Below are 15,148 nucleotides of genomic sequence, written 5' to 3'. Positions count from 1 at the left end.
TTCATCCTTAGATGAGACCAAGAAGAGCGGAAAGAGATTGGTCGGCGACGTTGAATATGAAGCAGCAAAAGAAGTGGCTGGTTGGATAACCCCAGTGCCTGGCGGTGTGGGACCAATGACCGTAGCCATGTTGTTACAGAATACAGTTGAGAGTGCCAAAAATAGCTTGAAACAAACATCTTAAGCGAAGAGTGTACCAATTCTTATTGAGATTAAATTCTTATTCTTTCTTAATCTGCTTTGAATTTTTTCTTTCCCAGCTCAATATTTTATTTAAGTCTCTTCCTTGAGGTGAGAAACGTTTGAAATGTCAGTGTTTGAGTTATATTTTTTTTTTTTTTTATAATTAAAATTCTGACCATTTCTATGCCAACAAATCAACGGTTTTTATATTCTCAAATCTCATTGTTTCACTTTTTAGTCACGTGCAAGCGACTCTATAAGTCGCTCCGTCAGTAACACTTCTGTGCTTGGCCTTTTTGGTTAAGATCAAAGGTCTGTTGTTAATAGATGCTGTTCTTAGCTTTTTAAGTTTGATCTTGGCCAAAAGGCCAAGAAAAAGTGTAGTATCTGTTCTTACTACATGCTGTACTTATGTTTGTAACTTTGATATAAAGTGGGGGATCACTTTTCTGTATTAATTTAATGTAAAATGATCACCCACTTTACTACCAGTCAGTCTCAAAGCTATTCAAGTCATTTTCCAGATCATTCAAGTTGTTTTTGAAAGATTCCAGTTATTTAAACATTCAAGTCATTCTAAGTTATTTACTTTTTATTTAAGTCATTTCAGCCCATTTTTCGGTCATTTTAGTTTATCTTTAAGAATTTCATGTCAATCCTACATTCATTCATTACATGAGATCATGCAACGAATGGCTATCGGCCTTGTTTTTTCTTATAATCCTTTTAATATCTAGTGTTGATTCCAAGTGGGGGGGGGGTCCTTTTTGCATTACAGGTGACTGATACAATTAGTCTTGAATAAATGAAACCTTGAGTGTATTACATTTTGTTGGTTTTAAACTCTTATCAATATTAATGTTTCATTAAATTGTATTGAACTGTGTTTGTTACAGTTCAAAGCTCTTGGATCCCCATGACATCCGGTTACCATTGTAAAGGATCAAACAAATAAATCACTTTTTTTTTTTTTTTTAAAGTAAAAGGCATTTATTACCATTACTTTCCAAACAATGTCTTTTTTCTGTTCATTTCGTATTTCTTGAAATTAACAAAACCCTGCTGTCTTGACACCAGCTTAAAAGTTTCTCACCACGGCCTCACACCCATCTTGTCCGGTACACACTTCTTGTCTTTAACTTAACGTCCATCTTTCCCAGTACGCACTTTGCTTCTATTGACCAGATGCTGTCCTTTTGACGCAAGTGCCCACTTTCTAATTTGCATATGTGCTTTTTTTTTTTTGCTACTGCTGCTAATACTTTTGCAAGTCAGCTATCCTACCTACAGCTCCTGGATTTTTTTTTTTTTTTTGTGAAGAATGTCTTAATCTAGATTACCTGTTTTTCCTTCATGCTGAAAATATCAACTGACATTTCATTTATCTGTGCTTTAAAATTTCTGTTTTTTGTAATGAAAAAGCAGGACCTACATACTGGTGCTAATATTGCCCAAAGCCAGAACAGCTATGGTGAAGCCTCTTCCCACGAAAACAAAAAAAATACCTTTGATTATCTAGTGCATTATTGTAAGTCAGATAAATTACTAACTATGGATGAACAGGTATAAAATATATTAACAGATAGCAGCGGTTGCTAGTTGTAGCCACTGCCGGCTCAAGAAAATAAAAGCATCTGTTGCTTTAGGGCAGTTACTTTGCTTTTACAACTGTCATTGTTAGTGCATGGCAGTCACTACCATTCACTGGTGGACATGACTGTTCCAAAAGTGAAGTTGCCGGACTTTAACTGTCGAGAACTGTAATCCAGTGGCAGTTTTGACTTATTGGCAGTAACTGAGATGGCGATTGTGTTAGGTGTTACTGTCACTGGCAGATATTGTCGTTAAGCAATCTGTAAACCGTGCCTGTAATACTTAGCCAAGTACATCACTTGTATTGATCCAGCTTTAAATGTTAAGAGAGCAAATTGACAGGAATATGGAAGCATTGAATCAAAATTATATTTCTGGAAAATGTATCTGATAATACTGGCAAAGCTGGTTTCCAGGTTTTAAAATAGCATTCCCTTATTCAAAAAAGTACTCGTTCTAACGGTAAGATGTTTGCCCAGGTAGTAGTCTGTTGGTAGGCCAACATAATGTGTTATGAAACTAATGCATTAAGTAAGTGAGATAATGAACCGGTGTCTTGTAGCTAATTGTTACTAAAACCAGACCCTAACTTTCAAACTCACAGGCAGGTGGAATTTTGAACGGAACTCTTTATTTTAAAAGAACCGGTGATTTAGATTTTTCGTGAAGGACTAAAAATAAAGAGTAAAAATGTTTACCACTACTACTATGGTGAGAGTCAGTCAAGGAGAAAATAACTTTTGTGGAGAAAGGTGTGTATTCTTGCATGGAAACCCGCTGCAGTATGAATTTTGAATGGTGTTGGTTTCCAATCGTGTTGGAAGTTTGGAGAGAAAAATAGTTATCGAATTATTAATATAGAAGAAAGAATGTTTTTAAGTTATTTGTGCATAATAAAATTTGAAAACATCTTTAATGTTTTGTCGAAGAAAAAAAAAAAAAAAAATGGTTACTGATAAGATAAAGTAAATCATTTCAATAAATATTAACTGAACCCTTATCCTCCAACTGGAGAATTTCTAAAATTACTTGGCAAATATATCAGGCGAACAAAGTGCAAGAGAAATACAAACAATTGCACTCAAAAGGAATGCTTAGAATCTCAGATTTCTCGATTGGATTGATCTGGTAGTATGCCCCATCCCATGAAAAACAATAAAATCAAATTAACGGAAGATGGCAAAAAAAAAAAAAAAAAAACCCCTGCCTTTCTAAGAATTTTTTCAAATAATTTGTTAAAAATTATTTCGTGCAATGTACAACCGATTTGTAGTTTGTCAAATTCTGACAGTAATGTTTCTAAATTTTGGACATGAGGATTGATAATATCTATTTGGAAAAGCTGTTTTATTCAGGTTTATCTATTTCATGTCAAACTGGAATTCTTTATTTTAATCTGAGAAGGAACAAGTTTTCATTCCATCAGCCTTGAGTGGGTAGAACTGTACTTTGAGTGCTGCCTGCACTGAGGATTGACTCAACATTTAGAAGAGTACTAGCTTGGATCCAGTCCAAATGAGAGAGGTTAGTGGTTGGTGCACTATCCTGTCCTGTGTGACAGAATTAATGTAACCAGGTTGTTGCCAGTGCATAAACATGGAATTAAGTCCCAGTGGTTCTGTATAGTGATAGACCCTTTAAAATTTAACCAGACACTCAATGAAAACTACCTACTGCTCAGATGCTCTCAGTGTGCACGATCCCTAGTCTACGTGACAATACCTTTTATCATGCTGGCCGTTTGTTGTCCGTCATCAGGGTTGAGCTCTTCTTTTACAGGCGCACGATATCAGCACCAGTTTCATTTGTAATTTTTCCAGATAAGCAATTACTTAAGAGTAGAATCTTTTCGATGTACCTGGCTCTTATATAGATAGAGAATTGCATCAGTAATGAGATATCTACTGGATCGATAGAAGGATCCCATCATTTTTCCAGCGGCCTTGGCAACAGATTTGATGTACGTATTCCATTTAAGATCAGGAGTAAAGGTCAAGCCCAGAAGCTTGTCAAAACATGAGGCCTCTCCAAGATGAGAGCCATTCATTTCAATTGATGCCAGATGGGGATCAGAACGTTGGTGAGTTAAAGATAAAAGCTTGGTTTTAGATGCATTAAAAGTAACCAGCCACTCCTTTCCCCATTGTACCATGTGTTCAAGATCAGAGGAGAGAACTTGGTCGTTTAAGATCTTAGATGTACTACCATAGATGGTAGTGTAATCACCAGAAATGTCTATGAATGATGTAAGGATGTGATTTGGAAGATCATTAATGTAGATCAGGAAGAGTTGGACCTAGGATTGATCCCAGCATTAATACTGTGAGCTTCTGATTTCTACCCATCAACTACTACTCTTATGAACCTATCAGAGAGAACCGATTTAATAACTGAGAAGACATTCCCAGCTATACCATAGCTGGAGATCTTGTGAAGTTAAACCCTTATGCTAATTTATGTAATTTTCAAAATTTATAAGTTAAAAACCATATAAATTTCAAATTTTTCCAGAAAAAGCTGTATAGAAAATAATTACTGATGGTTAGCAAAATAGTCAAGTTCAGGCTAATGTAACCAGAACAGGGAATCCGAAGATATCACAATTATTAAAATCGGATCAATAGCTTTCTAACAAGCCCTCAAAACAAACCCAAGGGTCTGGTTAAGAAAAAAAGTTTTTTCTGCTGTAAGTTTCAACTTTTTGGCAGGGATGCATGGGGTATACAGAATGCTGCTGCCCCTTTTTTTTTTTTTAAATCAATTTATACCAAGTGGTATACTGATGAATTGATTATCTAAAAAATTTTTTTTTTCATGAAACAGAAAATTTTTAATATTTCATAATTTTGTAAGCATACTCAAATTTTAGAAAACTTTTCCTAAATTAACAAGTCATGGATAACTTTATGAGCAAATTAATGTTTTCTTATACAGGACTGCCATAGAGATACACCCCAATTGATCAGAAAATTTAATTTTGATATTTTCAAGGTTTGCAAATTTTATTCTTTAATTTGACTACGGTTTTTAGTTGAACACAGCAACACAAGAGTTGTCACAAAAGACATCAAGATGAAAATAGTGTTCTAAGGTTTATAGTGAAAAGCCCAACTTGCATCGTGTCAAGTTTCACAATTCTGGCGAGTTATAAAAACAAAACTGAACATATTTTTCATATTCTTCTCCCTGCCGTATCACATTTGAAACAAAAGCTCTCAAGGCATAGCAACAGACAAGTCATTTCTTTCTTGTAAATGCGTTTTAGTCACAATGATTTTCCACGGTCGAAGTCGCATTCTTAGGACGATAGGGTCATTATTTTGCTATGGTTTTAGCTGTCATGAGAAACCTGCAGATCCATCTTCTCAGGGAATCAATGGCAGGTCTTTTCTTATCTGCTCTCTGACTACATCTGAATCAAACTTGCATGAATCTTTTTCCCCAAATAGTGTTCCACGACATTATATTATGTCTGACTGCTCTGCTTGATCGATCTACCGATAATAATTTCTAGACCTAAAAATGACATCTGATTCCTAATTATACTGGCCACAGCCGTCAGTTGGGGCCTATTACACAACAAAACAAGCAGTAAACATGCAAGAGATGATATTGTCTTACCAATAATAAATAAACAAGTGTAAATTCAGTTTAAAATATTTATTCAAACATTTTATGCTTCATCTTTTGTAGTTCTGGTGTAAATGATCTGGGCATGATGTTGTGACACAAGCTTTATAAGATCTGGGGGTAAAAGAAAAAAGAAAAATTATGTTTAGCTAAAAATATTTACAAATCCTTTTTTCCAAGTTAAAAAAAATAATCTGTGGGTTGGCAAAAATGCCAATTTTTTTTTTTTAAGATTTCTGAAAACAAATCAGTTATAGTCAGCTAACGTATCAGTTCCTCTTGCACACATCTCTCCTGTGCATGTACCTTTTTTTTTTTAAATCTAAATCATGAAAAAGTTTTCTAGCTTTATTTTAATCTATATATTAATACGCTTGTAACTATCTATCTATCTATGTGTGTCACACTCTCCGGCAAATTTGATTGGTTGAGAAGATTTTATTCTGGAATAGCGGATTACACATTAAACGAACGCTCAAGGCAGAGATCAAATATTAAAAAAAATAAAATATTTTAAAATCTGTTTTTTCTCTCTCTGCCTTGAGGGTTCCATGTTAGTTCAACATCTCCTTCATGTCCAGGATGATCTCCAACTGGTTCAGGCAGACCAAACATGTTGCAATTCATGCCATTTTCCATGGATAAGGTATTCAGAAAGTGGAGAGCAACATTTTCAGCAGTTATGTTATCATATCTAAGCAGCAGATCTTCGATCATAAAATGCTTATTCTCATTCCAAAAATGCAGAGCATTCACGGGCTGGTTGAAGACGCACATCATTTTTAATTTTTAATTAACGAAAACTGCGTTTCCCTCTCTCTCTCTCTCTCACACTGTGTGTCTATCTATCTATCGGTCCCTCTCTCTCAAACAAATGTAAAGAAAAATAAATAAGCTAAATGTAAAGAAAAATAAATAAGCTAAATGTAAAGAAAAATAAATAAGCTAAATGTAAAGAAAAATAAATAAGCTAAATGTAAAGAAAAATAAATAAGCTAAATGTAAAGAAAAATAAATAAGCTAAATGTAAAGAAAAATAAATAAGCTAAATGTAAAGAAAAATAAATAAGCTAAATGTAAAGAAAAATAAATAAGCTAAATGTAAAGAAAAATAAATAAGCTAAATGTAAAGAAAAATAAATAAGCTAAATGTAAAGAAAAATAAATAAGCTAAATGTAAAGAAAAATAAATAAGCTAAATGTAAAGAAAAATAAATAAGCTAAATGTAAAGAAAAATAAATAAGCTAAATGTAAAGAAAAATAAATAAGCTAAATGTAAAGAAAAATAAATAAGCTAAATGTAAAGAAAAATAAATAAGCTAAAAATTAAATAAAACTTTTGAAAATATTTTTAAATAAACATATTTATAAAACATAAATGAAGATGTATTTATTGAGAATATTTGGAGCACTAATATCGTGATTTTGGTATATACATATTTACATACATTTTACCTAACGTACTCTTCATTTACTATTTAAAAAAAATAGTACACAGGGTGAATTCGTCGGCCAGGGCAGTAAAGGGTTAATGTAAATGTTTCAAGGTACGGATATATATATATATATATATATTCCAATAAATCGCTTCACAATAGAAATACTGAAAAACAACAAAAGTGAAGGAACGGATATGCCTTGTCACTATTTCTGGTAACAATAAGCCGGAAATTAGGAACTATGTTAACTGACTATAATCCAACAAATCATTAAAAAAATGTTTAGGGGTAGCATCTCAGATCCTGGAAAGTAAGGAAACAAATATGTGCCATAAATTGACACTAAAACTTTCCTTTAAAGCAATGCACAAATGATATTTTTTTATTTTTCTTTTTGAGTAGAAATAATATGGAATATAATCTTGTTTTAATTGGGGAGACATTTCTATTTTCCAAAATATTAATGTACTTCAATTAAAATTCCCTAAAAAGGCAGAAAGATACAACTAATAGAAACTGTAATAATATCAGTACACTCAAGGAAGAAAACTGACCAGATTTGTTGTTCTAGAGCGGCAAATTGTAAACACGCCTTTTTTGTAATAATGATAGTTTCTAATTATAATGCAAACACAGGAAAAAATAAGTAAATAATGCTTACTTTTTGAATGTAATTCTCTTAAAGCCAATTTAGCTAAGGAACCCCGAATCTTCAACCTTTCACTGACAACAGATGGAGTGATCAGTTTGTAGCTGGGAACTTCTTTTATGAGTTTATCATAAGTAGCTTTGTCAAAGAAGACCAAGTTGTTCAACTTGTCCCTCACTTTGCCTTTTGACCACTTCTGCAAAACAAAGAAAGCATAATACATCTTGAAAAAGAATTTTAAAATTGCATCCTAACTTGCATTTTTACAGAATAACAAAACTAGATTTGCCCTCTTAGATTATAACTAGTAACTGAAAATGTGATCAGTTAATTGTATGAAGTGTCTCTTGTCAGGTTTTCCAACATTAAATTGGAGAGGTGGTTGTTCATGAGCACACACATACTGTAGCAGAGGCAGCATAAAAAGTGACTAAGATGTGCGCACTACATTTGACAAAGAAACAAATAAATTAACTAAAACTAGAGGTAGTAGGTCTCACTGCGATTGGATCTTGAATTATTCGCCCGGTAACAAAACATTTCGAGCTAGACTGGCTAGGCTACAAAAATGCCTTATTTTTAAAATTTAATTTAGCTTGTAGAGCTACATTGTCAGAAATTTCGCCTTTGCAAACTTGCCACATTAACCACCAAATGTTTCAGCGGAATCCCATAAAATGGTTAATAATATCGTGTTGACATAACACTCATAGGCATTATCTCCTCTTTAGGCAGAGAGGTAGTACACATTTATTCTTCGTAACTATCTTCGACGATTACTGCCCCCCCCTCCCGTAGAGTAGTGTACCATCTATACCGTTTATGATACCAGCTTAACAAAAAGTATGCAATCAGAGGATGCATATTTTTGCTATCTATATGACTTGAATAAATAAAACAGCATGCAACTCATGTAAAGACAAATGATGACAATATTTCATTAGAGATTGTGAAGGAAATCCAGACGTGAAAGACACTTGAAGACACAAAATTCACAAAGCTAGAACACCTTAATGCCCCTCTGTGAGCTTCAGAGCTGATAGTAGCTTTTTAAGTAGTCCATCCTTCTTGATTGAGGCAAGTCAATAATTTAGAAGATCAGTGATTATACATATTGGCGTATGATTGAAAACATTTTATATAGTCCATGGGAGAATTCGAGCAGAAACTATTTTCTTCTACCAGTTCCTAGCTGGGAATTAAGCCTGATCAATATTAAAGTGGGCGACCATTTGAGAATTCCATATGCTCTGTTTATTTCAGCATTGTTTCTTGGGTCTCTCCTAGTCACTGGATCCAAGCAGTGCCGACACACAACTAGACTTACAAGGATGTCCATTATCTCCTGAGATGAAATGAAGGCATTGTATGTATCTAAAAATAAAGGATTTCCATTCCAAAGTGGAAGTGCTCTACTCAAATGCAAATTTCAATAACATTAGTGCCACCAAATGGAGAGAAAAAAAAAAAAAAAAAAAAAAAAAAAAAAAAATGGTTACCTTCTTTTTAGCTTTACCACCTGATCCTCCTTCCTTCTTTTTCTTTTCGGGCTGTTTGCCCCCTTTACCTCCTTTACTATCAGTCTTTTTGGGCGGCTGTCAAAAGAAAAAAAAAAAAAAAAAAAAAAAAAAAAAAATTAGGATTATTATACAAAAACATGATTCGAAAGAAAAAACATGCACAGTTATGCCAATAATGAGGTTCATTTCCGGGACTGAAGAAAAGCATTTTTATTTTTAAGGAAGGGAGAAAGTTAAACCCCAACAATAGAGCAATTGTATGTTCAGTACTTCTTAGAGGATTCACAATCATTGAAAATCTTGTGAAGAAATGATCATCCTTACAAACAATTGTCAAAATTGGGAGGTTAAAATTTTGCATGATTTAAGAGAAATCACTTTTAAATTTAATTTACTAGAGTAGTTCCTTTTTGCTAATTCTACGCAAATTTTAAATAGATTTGGTTTTGTTTACACAATTGATGTCTGTTTTAAGCTTAAAGATTCATTGATTACATTTTTTTTTAATAAATCGAAACGAATGGAGATAACTTAACTCACAAGATTTCTTGTAATGTCTACGAATTCCTATTAGTAGCAGCTTAAGGATTTTAATTCATATAAAAATAACTACTTGAATTTACATGATTTTTATTTTATTTTTAAGGGCATCAGATAGACTTATTTTAGCACCACTTTTTAGGTTTAAAATGATCTATTGCCTTCACCCAAATCATATTTCGATGTAAAATTTTCAAATGTTAAATATATTTATTGAATAGTTTCTTGGTTTGTACTATTATACAGATTCAAAAAAGTTGTAAAACAAATATATAACACAAATAAATGCTATCAAAAGCAAGACAAGTTATTTTTCTACCTAACTGGATAATGTTTTAGTGTTTTTATTTGATGTAAAATGTTTAACGATGTATTGGAAAATAAAAAGCGACAGATTGTTGAACACGGTAAGTTTGGGAAAAATGAGTTACAAAAGCTATACAAAATACTGTTAGAAACTTGCTCAATATATGTTACTGTGACAGACTGACATATTCGGTGGGTTTTAACAGTATTTTGTATAGTTTATTTTTGACCCATTTTCCCCAAACTTACAATGTTCAGAGAGTCCAGTGCCATTTTTAATTTTCAAATACATTGGTAAACCCTGTTTTTAGAGCTGTATAAACATGTTACATCAAATAAAAACACTAAAAAATTATTCAGTTAGGTAGAAAAATAACCTATCTTGCCTTTGATAAGATTTGTTATATACTTGTTTTGACAACTTTTTCGAATCTATGTGTATAGTAATACAAACTCAGTTCTTTAATTACACAATACTTTCACGTTTATTTTTGGTAAAACAATGCAAAAAAAAAAAAAAAAAAAAAAAAAAAAAAAAAAAAATTACAAAGTTACTTTAAGTGTGTTTTAATTTATTTACATACTTTTATTCTTAAACAAAAAAGGATATTAAAATGGATTTGTTTGCTATTCTGGAAGATATTTTTTAGTATTTCATTGCTTTAAGAGAAAGGAAGATGAAATTCAATTTTTACGGTTTATGAAATATATGTAACTACACTGCTGTTAGGAGAAAAAAAAAAAGAAAAGGTTTAGTTTTTTTTCATTGTTTTGTTAATTATGCAGAGAAACGACGACTTTTACGGTATGTTTTGTTTATTAAAATGTTATGTGAAACTACAGTAAAAAAAAAAATCCTAGTTACTAGTTATCAGCAGTATTTTTTTTTCTTGCTAGGCTGTTGACTCATTTCGTTTCGCTAAAATTTGCGTTCCCTTCCACTTTTTCCGTCCGTTCGCAAACGCCATCTTGCCGACTAATAAAGTCAACATTGCCGATTACTAAATACATTTTAACTTTCAAATTGTTCATTTACTAATATTTAGTAAAAAGACAAAACAATTATGTTCAGGTCACTAAACTGTATTTAAAAAAGTTTCCTATCAGCAACTGAATACAATTCGAAGAGTTTGCTTTACCATATAGACCCTAAGATCAAAGTGTAGTATCTGTTGCTGCACTAGCAGTATCAGAATTTTTGACACCCCTAACACGAAACTGCGAATACAATATAAAAATCTCGGAATTTCTGTTAAAAGTGGGTTATTTATTTTCTTTATGGATTATACTTCCAAAATAAACTATTACAGTTGTTTTAAAAGTAATAGAAATATTTTATTTTTTTTTTAAAACAGTAATGAATTTTCCGAACTCAATATTTTTCAATTTCTAAATTTTAAAAATCTATCAAAATTTTTCTATTGATTCTATTTTTACGATATTTTCAGGGTCAATGTGAAATTTTATGTTCTTTCCAATAAATCGAATATAATATTTTAGACAAACGTTTTTTTTTTTAAATTCACTTTTTAAATCCCAATTTTTAAGTGTCTATTAAAAAGTAAATACTTAATTTAGTAACCCGATGAGTACATAATTATTTACTCACAAATTGAAGAGAAAAGGTCAATACATAATATATTCAAATTTAAAAAAAAAACAAAAAAAAAACAGTGTTCTTATAGAATTTTACCTGTAAAGTCCGAAGTTTAAAACCTAAAAAAAAAAAAAAAAAAAAAAAAAACACTTTTTTTTTTAAATGAAATCTTGGTCCTTGCTCCTTTAATTGAAAAAGAAAAATTAGGGCTTGAATTGCATTTTTCGAGGAGTTATAAGCTTGGAAAGATGGGGTGGAATTATTCGCTATTTTCACGAAATTTCTGACACTGCTATTGCTGCAGTGTGCTGCACTTCCATGTCTTGTTCTCTTTCGGTGGAGGATCAGTCCTTCACGACTGAGACAATTTTTTTATTTTTTATACTTTTTCTCCACGTTAAAAAACGACCCTAGTGTCTAACTGTGTCCCGTGGGGAGGCACAGTAAATAGGTACCATAGAGACCCTAATCTAAAGTTTTCGGTCATGGAAATTGTTTTGGAACTACCCCCCCCCCAAAAAAAAAAACTAAATACACCAACTCATAATAGCATCGCACACGTGAAACAGGAAAACTAGTTCAAATTCTGTAATTAAAAATAAATTGTTAAAAAATCAACTATCTGTTCAGTACTTCTTAGAGGATAAGCAATCATGGTTTGATCTTGCGGTTAAAAAAAGTCATCCTCACAGATAATCGATTCTTATCAGGTAAAATTAAATCAAAAACGCTTTACAGAAGTCGCCAAATGTGCAAGACATGTAGATACAAAAAGTGATTCAATATCGATCAGTGATCGATTTTTAATTGGTTAGGTTTTAAAAATGGAGAAAAATTGTGAGTGCTTATTTATAATCACAGTAGTCGCACCGGAATGAATTATATTCCAAAAATCCCGTAAATTGACTATTTTTTAATTAGTAAAAAAAAAAAAAAAATTACGATTAAGTTATTTTGAAAACAATTTGTAGTCGAATTGAATTGATGCCCTTGAGTTTTGGCAAAATGATCGCTTCCAGCCTCATAAAATTTGAGGGGGGGGAGGGGGAGAGACACGTGGATTTTAGAATATGACATGTTAGTTCCGTGACGAGAACATGATATTTTTGCACATAAATAAGCATCAAATCCTTCTTTTCAAAAAGGATCACTAGACGTAGAACAAAAATAATCGGAAATGAATTAGCTGTAGTTAAGGGGGGGGGGTACTTATGTATTTATTGCTTCGTTCTAATGTTATTTAGAAAGAAAGTTCTGTAACTAATCTGCTGGTTGTTCCATTAAAAACCTGCGGTAAATTTTTTAGATTAGGTCCACCTCCACAATTTTCTTATAAATGACGACTTTAATGGTTTTCGACTTTCCTGAATACGGAAATCGCATTGAAATTTTGCAGAAATAAGTAGTTAGCGAGATATAAAAAGTTGGGGTTTGTATTACTGTACACAGATTCGAAAAAGTTGTCAAAAAACAAATGTTATCAAAGACAAGATAAATTACTTTTCTACCAAACTGTATATAATTTGTGTTTTTATTCAATTTAACATGTTTATTCAGCTCGGAAAGCATACAGTGTTTACCGATGTATTGGAAAATTCAAAATGGCGGCCGACTCTCTCTTTAACACGGTAAGTTCGGGAAAGGGTGTTATAATAATAAACTAGACAAAATACTATGAAAAAAAACCACCGAATATGTCAAGTTATGTCACGGTAACATATTGAGCGAATTTCTAACAGTATTTTGTCTAGTTTATTATTTATTATACCTTTTTCCGAACTTACCGTGTTAAAGAGAGAGTCGGCCGCCATTTTGAATTTTCCAATACATCGGTAAACACTGTATGCTTTTCAAGCTGAATAAACATGTTAAATTGAATAAAAATACGAAAATTATATCCAGTTTGGTAGAAAAGTAATTTATCTTGCCTTTGATAACATTTATTTGTTATATATTTGTTTTTTGACAACTTTTTCGAATCTATGTGTACAGTAATACAAACCCAAGAGTTGTATTATGCATTGTATTCTTTGGCGGCCATCTTTGTTACGCGCACCATAAACAAATCTACGCGCGTAACAAAGATGGCCGCCAAAGAATACAATGCATAATACATCTCGATAACTATTTCTGCTAAATTTCAATGCGATTTCCGTATTCAGCATAGTCGAAAACCTTCGTCGTCATTTAAAAGAATTTTGGAGGTGGACCTAATCTAAAAAACACCTCGTTCTGTTTGTTTTTTTTTTGTTTAAATATATACTTGTTTATTAAATTGTTAGGTGAAAAGCACAAGATAGTTTATAAAGCCTTTACGTCTTATGTAAAGAATGGATTTAACTTTTTTTTTTTTTTTTTCTTCTATCACGGTTCGTATTATAAATACGGAGAAAATAAAAAAGTCACATTTACAGAGTATTTTACTAACAAAGATTTTCAGTAATATTCATTCAAATAAGAATTATCTTAAGAGATAACATTTATAAGTACGAGTTATACAATTATGCAAAACTACAAAATCTATTTTACGATTACATTGATGGTATTAGAAGTAATTTTAAATTACGGTACTAGTGCACTTATTGATCCGTGCTAAAATAACGCTATTATTTAAAGCCATTCTTAACATGGGGACGGGAGGCGTTTTGTACCTATTCTATACTTTAACCTTACAATTTGAATAAATTTTTTTAATCAAACTTGGAAATACGATTTAAAAAAAAACAGCCTGGATCATTAAGTGCACTAGCACCTAAATTACATTAGAAATTAAATGTTCTGGAACTACTTTTTTTTTCAGTTCATGAAACCACGTGTTTATTATGGAAATAAACGTGAACGCACTCAAATTGAACCGGATATTAAAAATATTCCAAGATATTTATTACAAAAACAGGTAATGCTTATATTATACACATAAAAAAAACTAATTAGGAATAAAAATAAAAAAAAGTGAAAGAAAAATCGTTTCTTTAAATAGAAAATTTTCACTGTCATCATTACCGATGTCCGCCATCTTGTCTCGCAGAAAAAATAGGCGATCTTAAGATTTTAAAACGTTATCGTCCATTAATATTCGATTTTAAAATAAAAATCATAAGTATTTCAGTCATATAAGTTGCGTAATGCATGAAGATTAAAAACAACCCTTTAAACTTAACATATTATAAATATAAAACAATCAATTTATAAAAATAATAACGGAGCTAAACTCACCATGTTGCCTTGTACACGAGGTGGCCGTGAAAGAGGGAGGCTTTTGCGTCTGCGCGTAAAACCCGGAAATCAGCAATCGAAAACTAGATTCGCACTGAATGGAAATAATTAAATATTTACAAAAAAAATTATAAATTTAATTATTTATTAAATATTTGCGTAAAATTATTAACAAAATATAAATAATATTTGGAAATTTATGTAATATTCAAAACAAAATTATTGAGCAATATTTTTCATGTTTTCCAAATTGTAAAATCAAGATACCATTTATTATCTGCCCTTCATTTTCAGTTTAATTTAATTTTCGGTGCAATTCCAGGTTTAGTTAATTATTTGAAAATATGAATAAAGTAGTCGCTTCTTACGATACAGTCGACAGATTGATTTTTTTAATACGCCGTTTTAAGCAAAAACAATATTACGTACTTACTTGTGATGCCGAAAATGGTAATATATCAAAAATTACGAAAA

At 31.6% G+C, this 15,148-nt stretch overlaps 2 protein-coding genes across 2 annotated transcripts in view; one reads left to right on the top strand and one right to left on the bottom strand.

Moving 5' to 3' along the window:
- Positions 1–234, top strand: part of LOC145248862 (C-1-tetrahydrofolate synthase, cytoplasmic-like) — a 39,986-nt gene extending 39,752 nt beyond the window's left edge. Inside the window, exon 9 of the mRNA XM_080110587.1 lies at positions 12–234. Within this exon, the coding sequence (XP_079966713.1) occupies positions 12–184 (173 nt within the window). The 3' untranslated portion in view covers positions 185–234. The remainder of the gene's footprint in view (positions 1–11) is intronic.
- Positions 235–5,421: 5,187 nt separating this feature from the next.
- LOC145248861 (small ribosomal subunit protein eS25-like) lies at positions 5,422–14,774 on the bottom strand. The gene is made up of 4 exons (XM_080110586.1): positions 14,675–14,774; positions 8,995–9,090; positions 7,508–7,691; positions 5,422–5,520 (listed from the first exon to the last, which is right to left on the bottom strand). The coding sequence occupies exons 1-4, from the start codon at positions 14,675–14,677 to the stop codon at positions 5,450–5,452; spliced, it is 354 nt and encodes a 117-aa protein (XP_079966712.1). The 5' UTR covers positions 14,678–14,774; the 3' UTR covers positions 5,422–5,449.
- Between the last annotated feature and the right edge of the window lie 374 nt (positions 14,775–15,148).

This window comes from Euprymna scolopes, chromosome 27, assembly GCF_053919585.1.
Source record: "Euprymna scolopes isolate OS-2025 chromosome 27, ASM5391958v1, whole genome shotgun sequence".
NCBI classification, from domain to species: domain Eukaryota; kingdom Metazoa; phylum Mollusca; class Cephalopoda; order Sepiida; family Sepiolidae; genus Euprymna; species Euprymna scolopes.
Note: the sequence above shows the minus strand (reverse complement) of the source record. Positions and strands in the feature narration are given on the sequence as shown.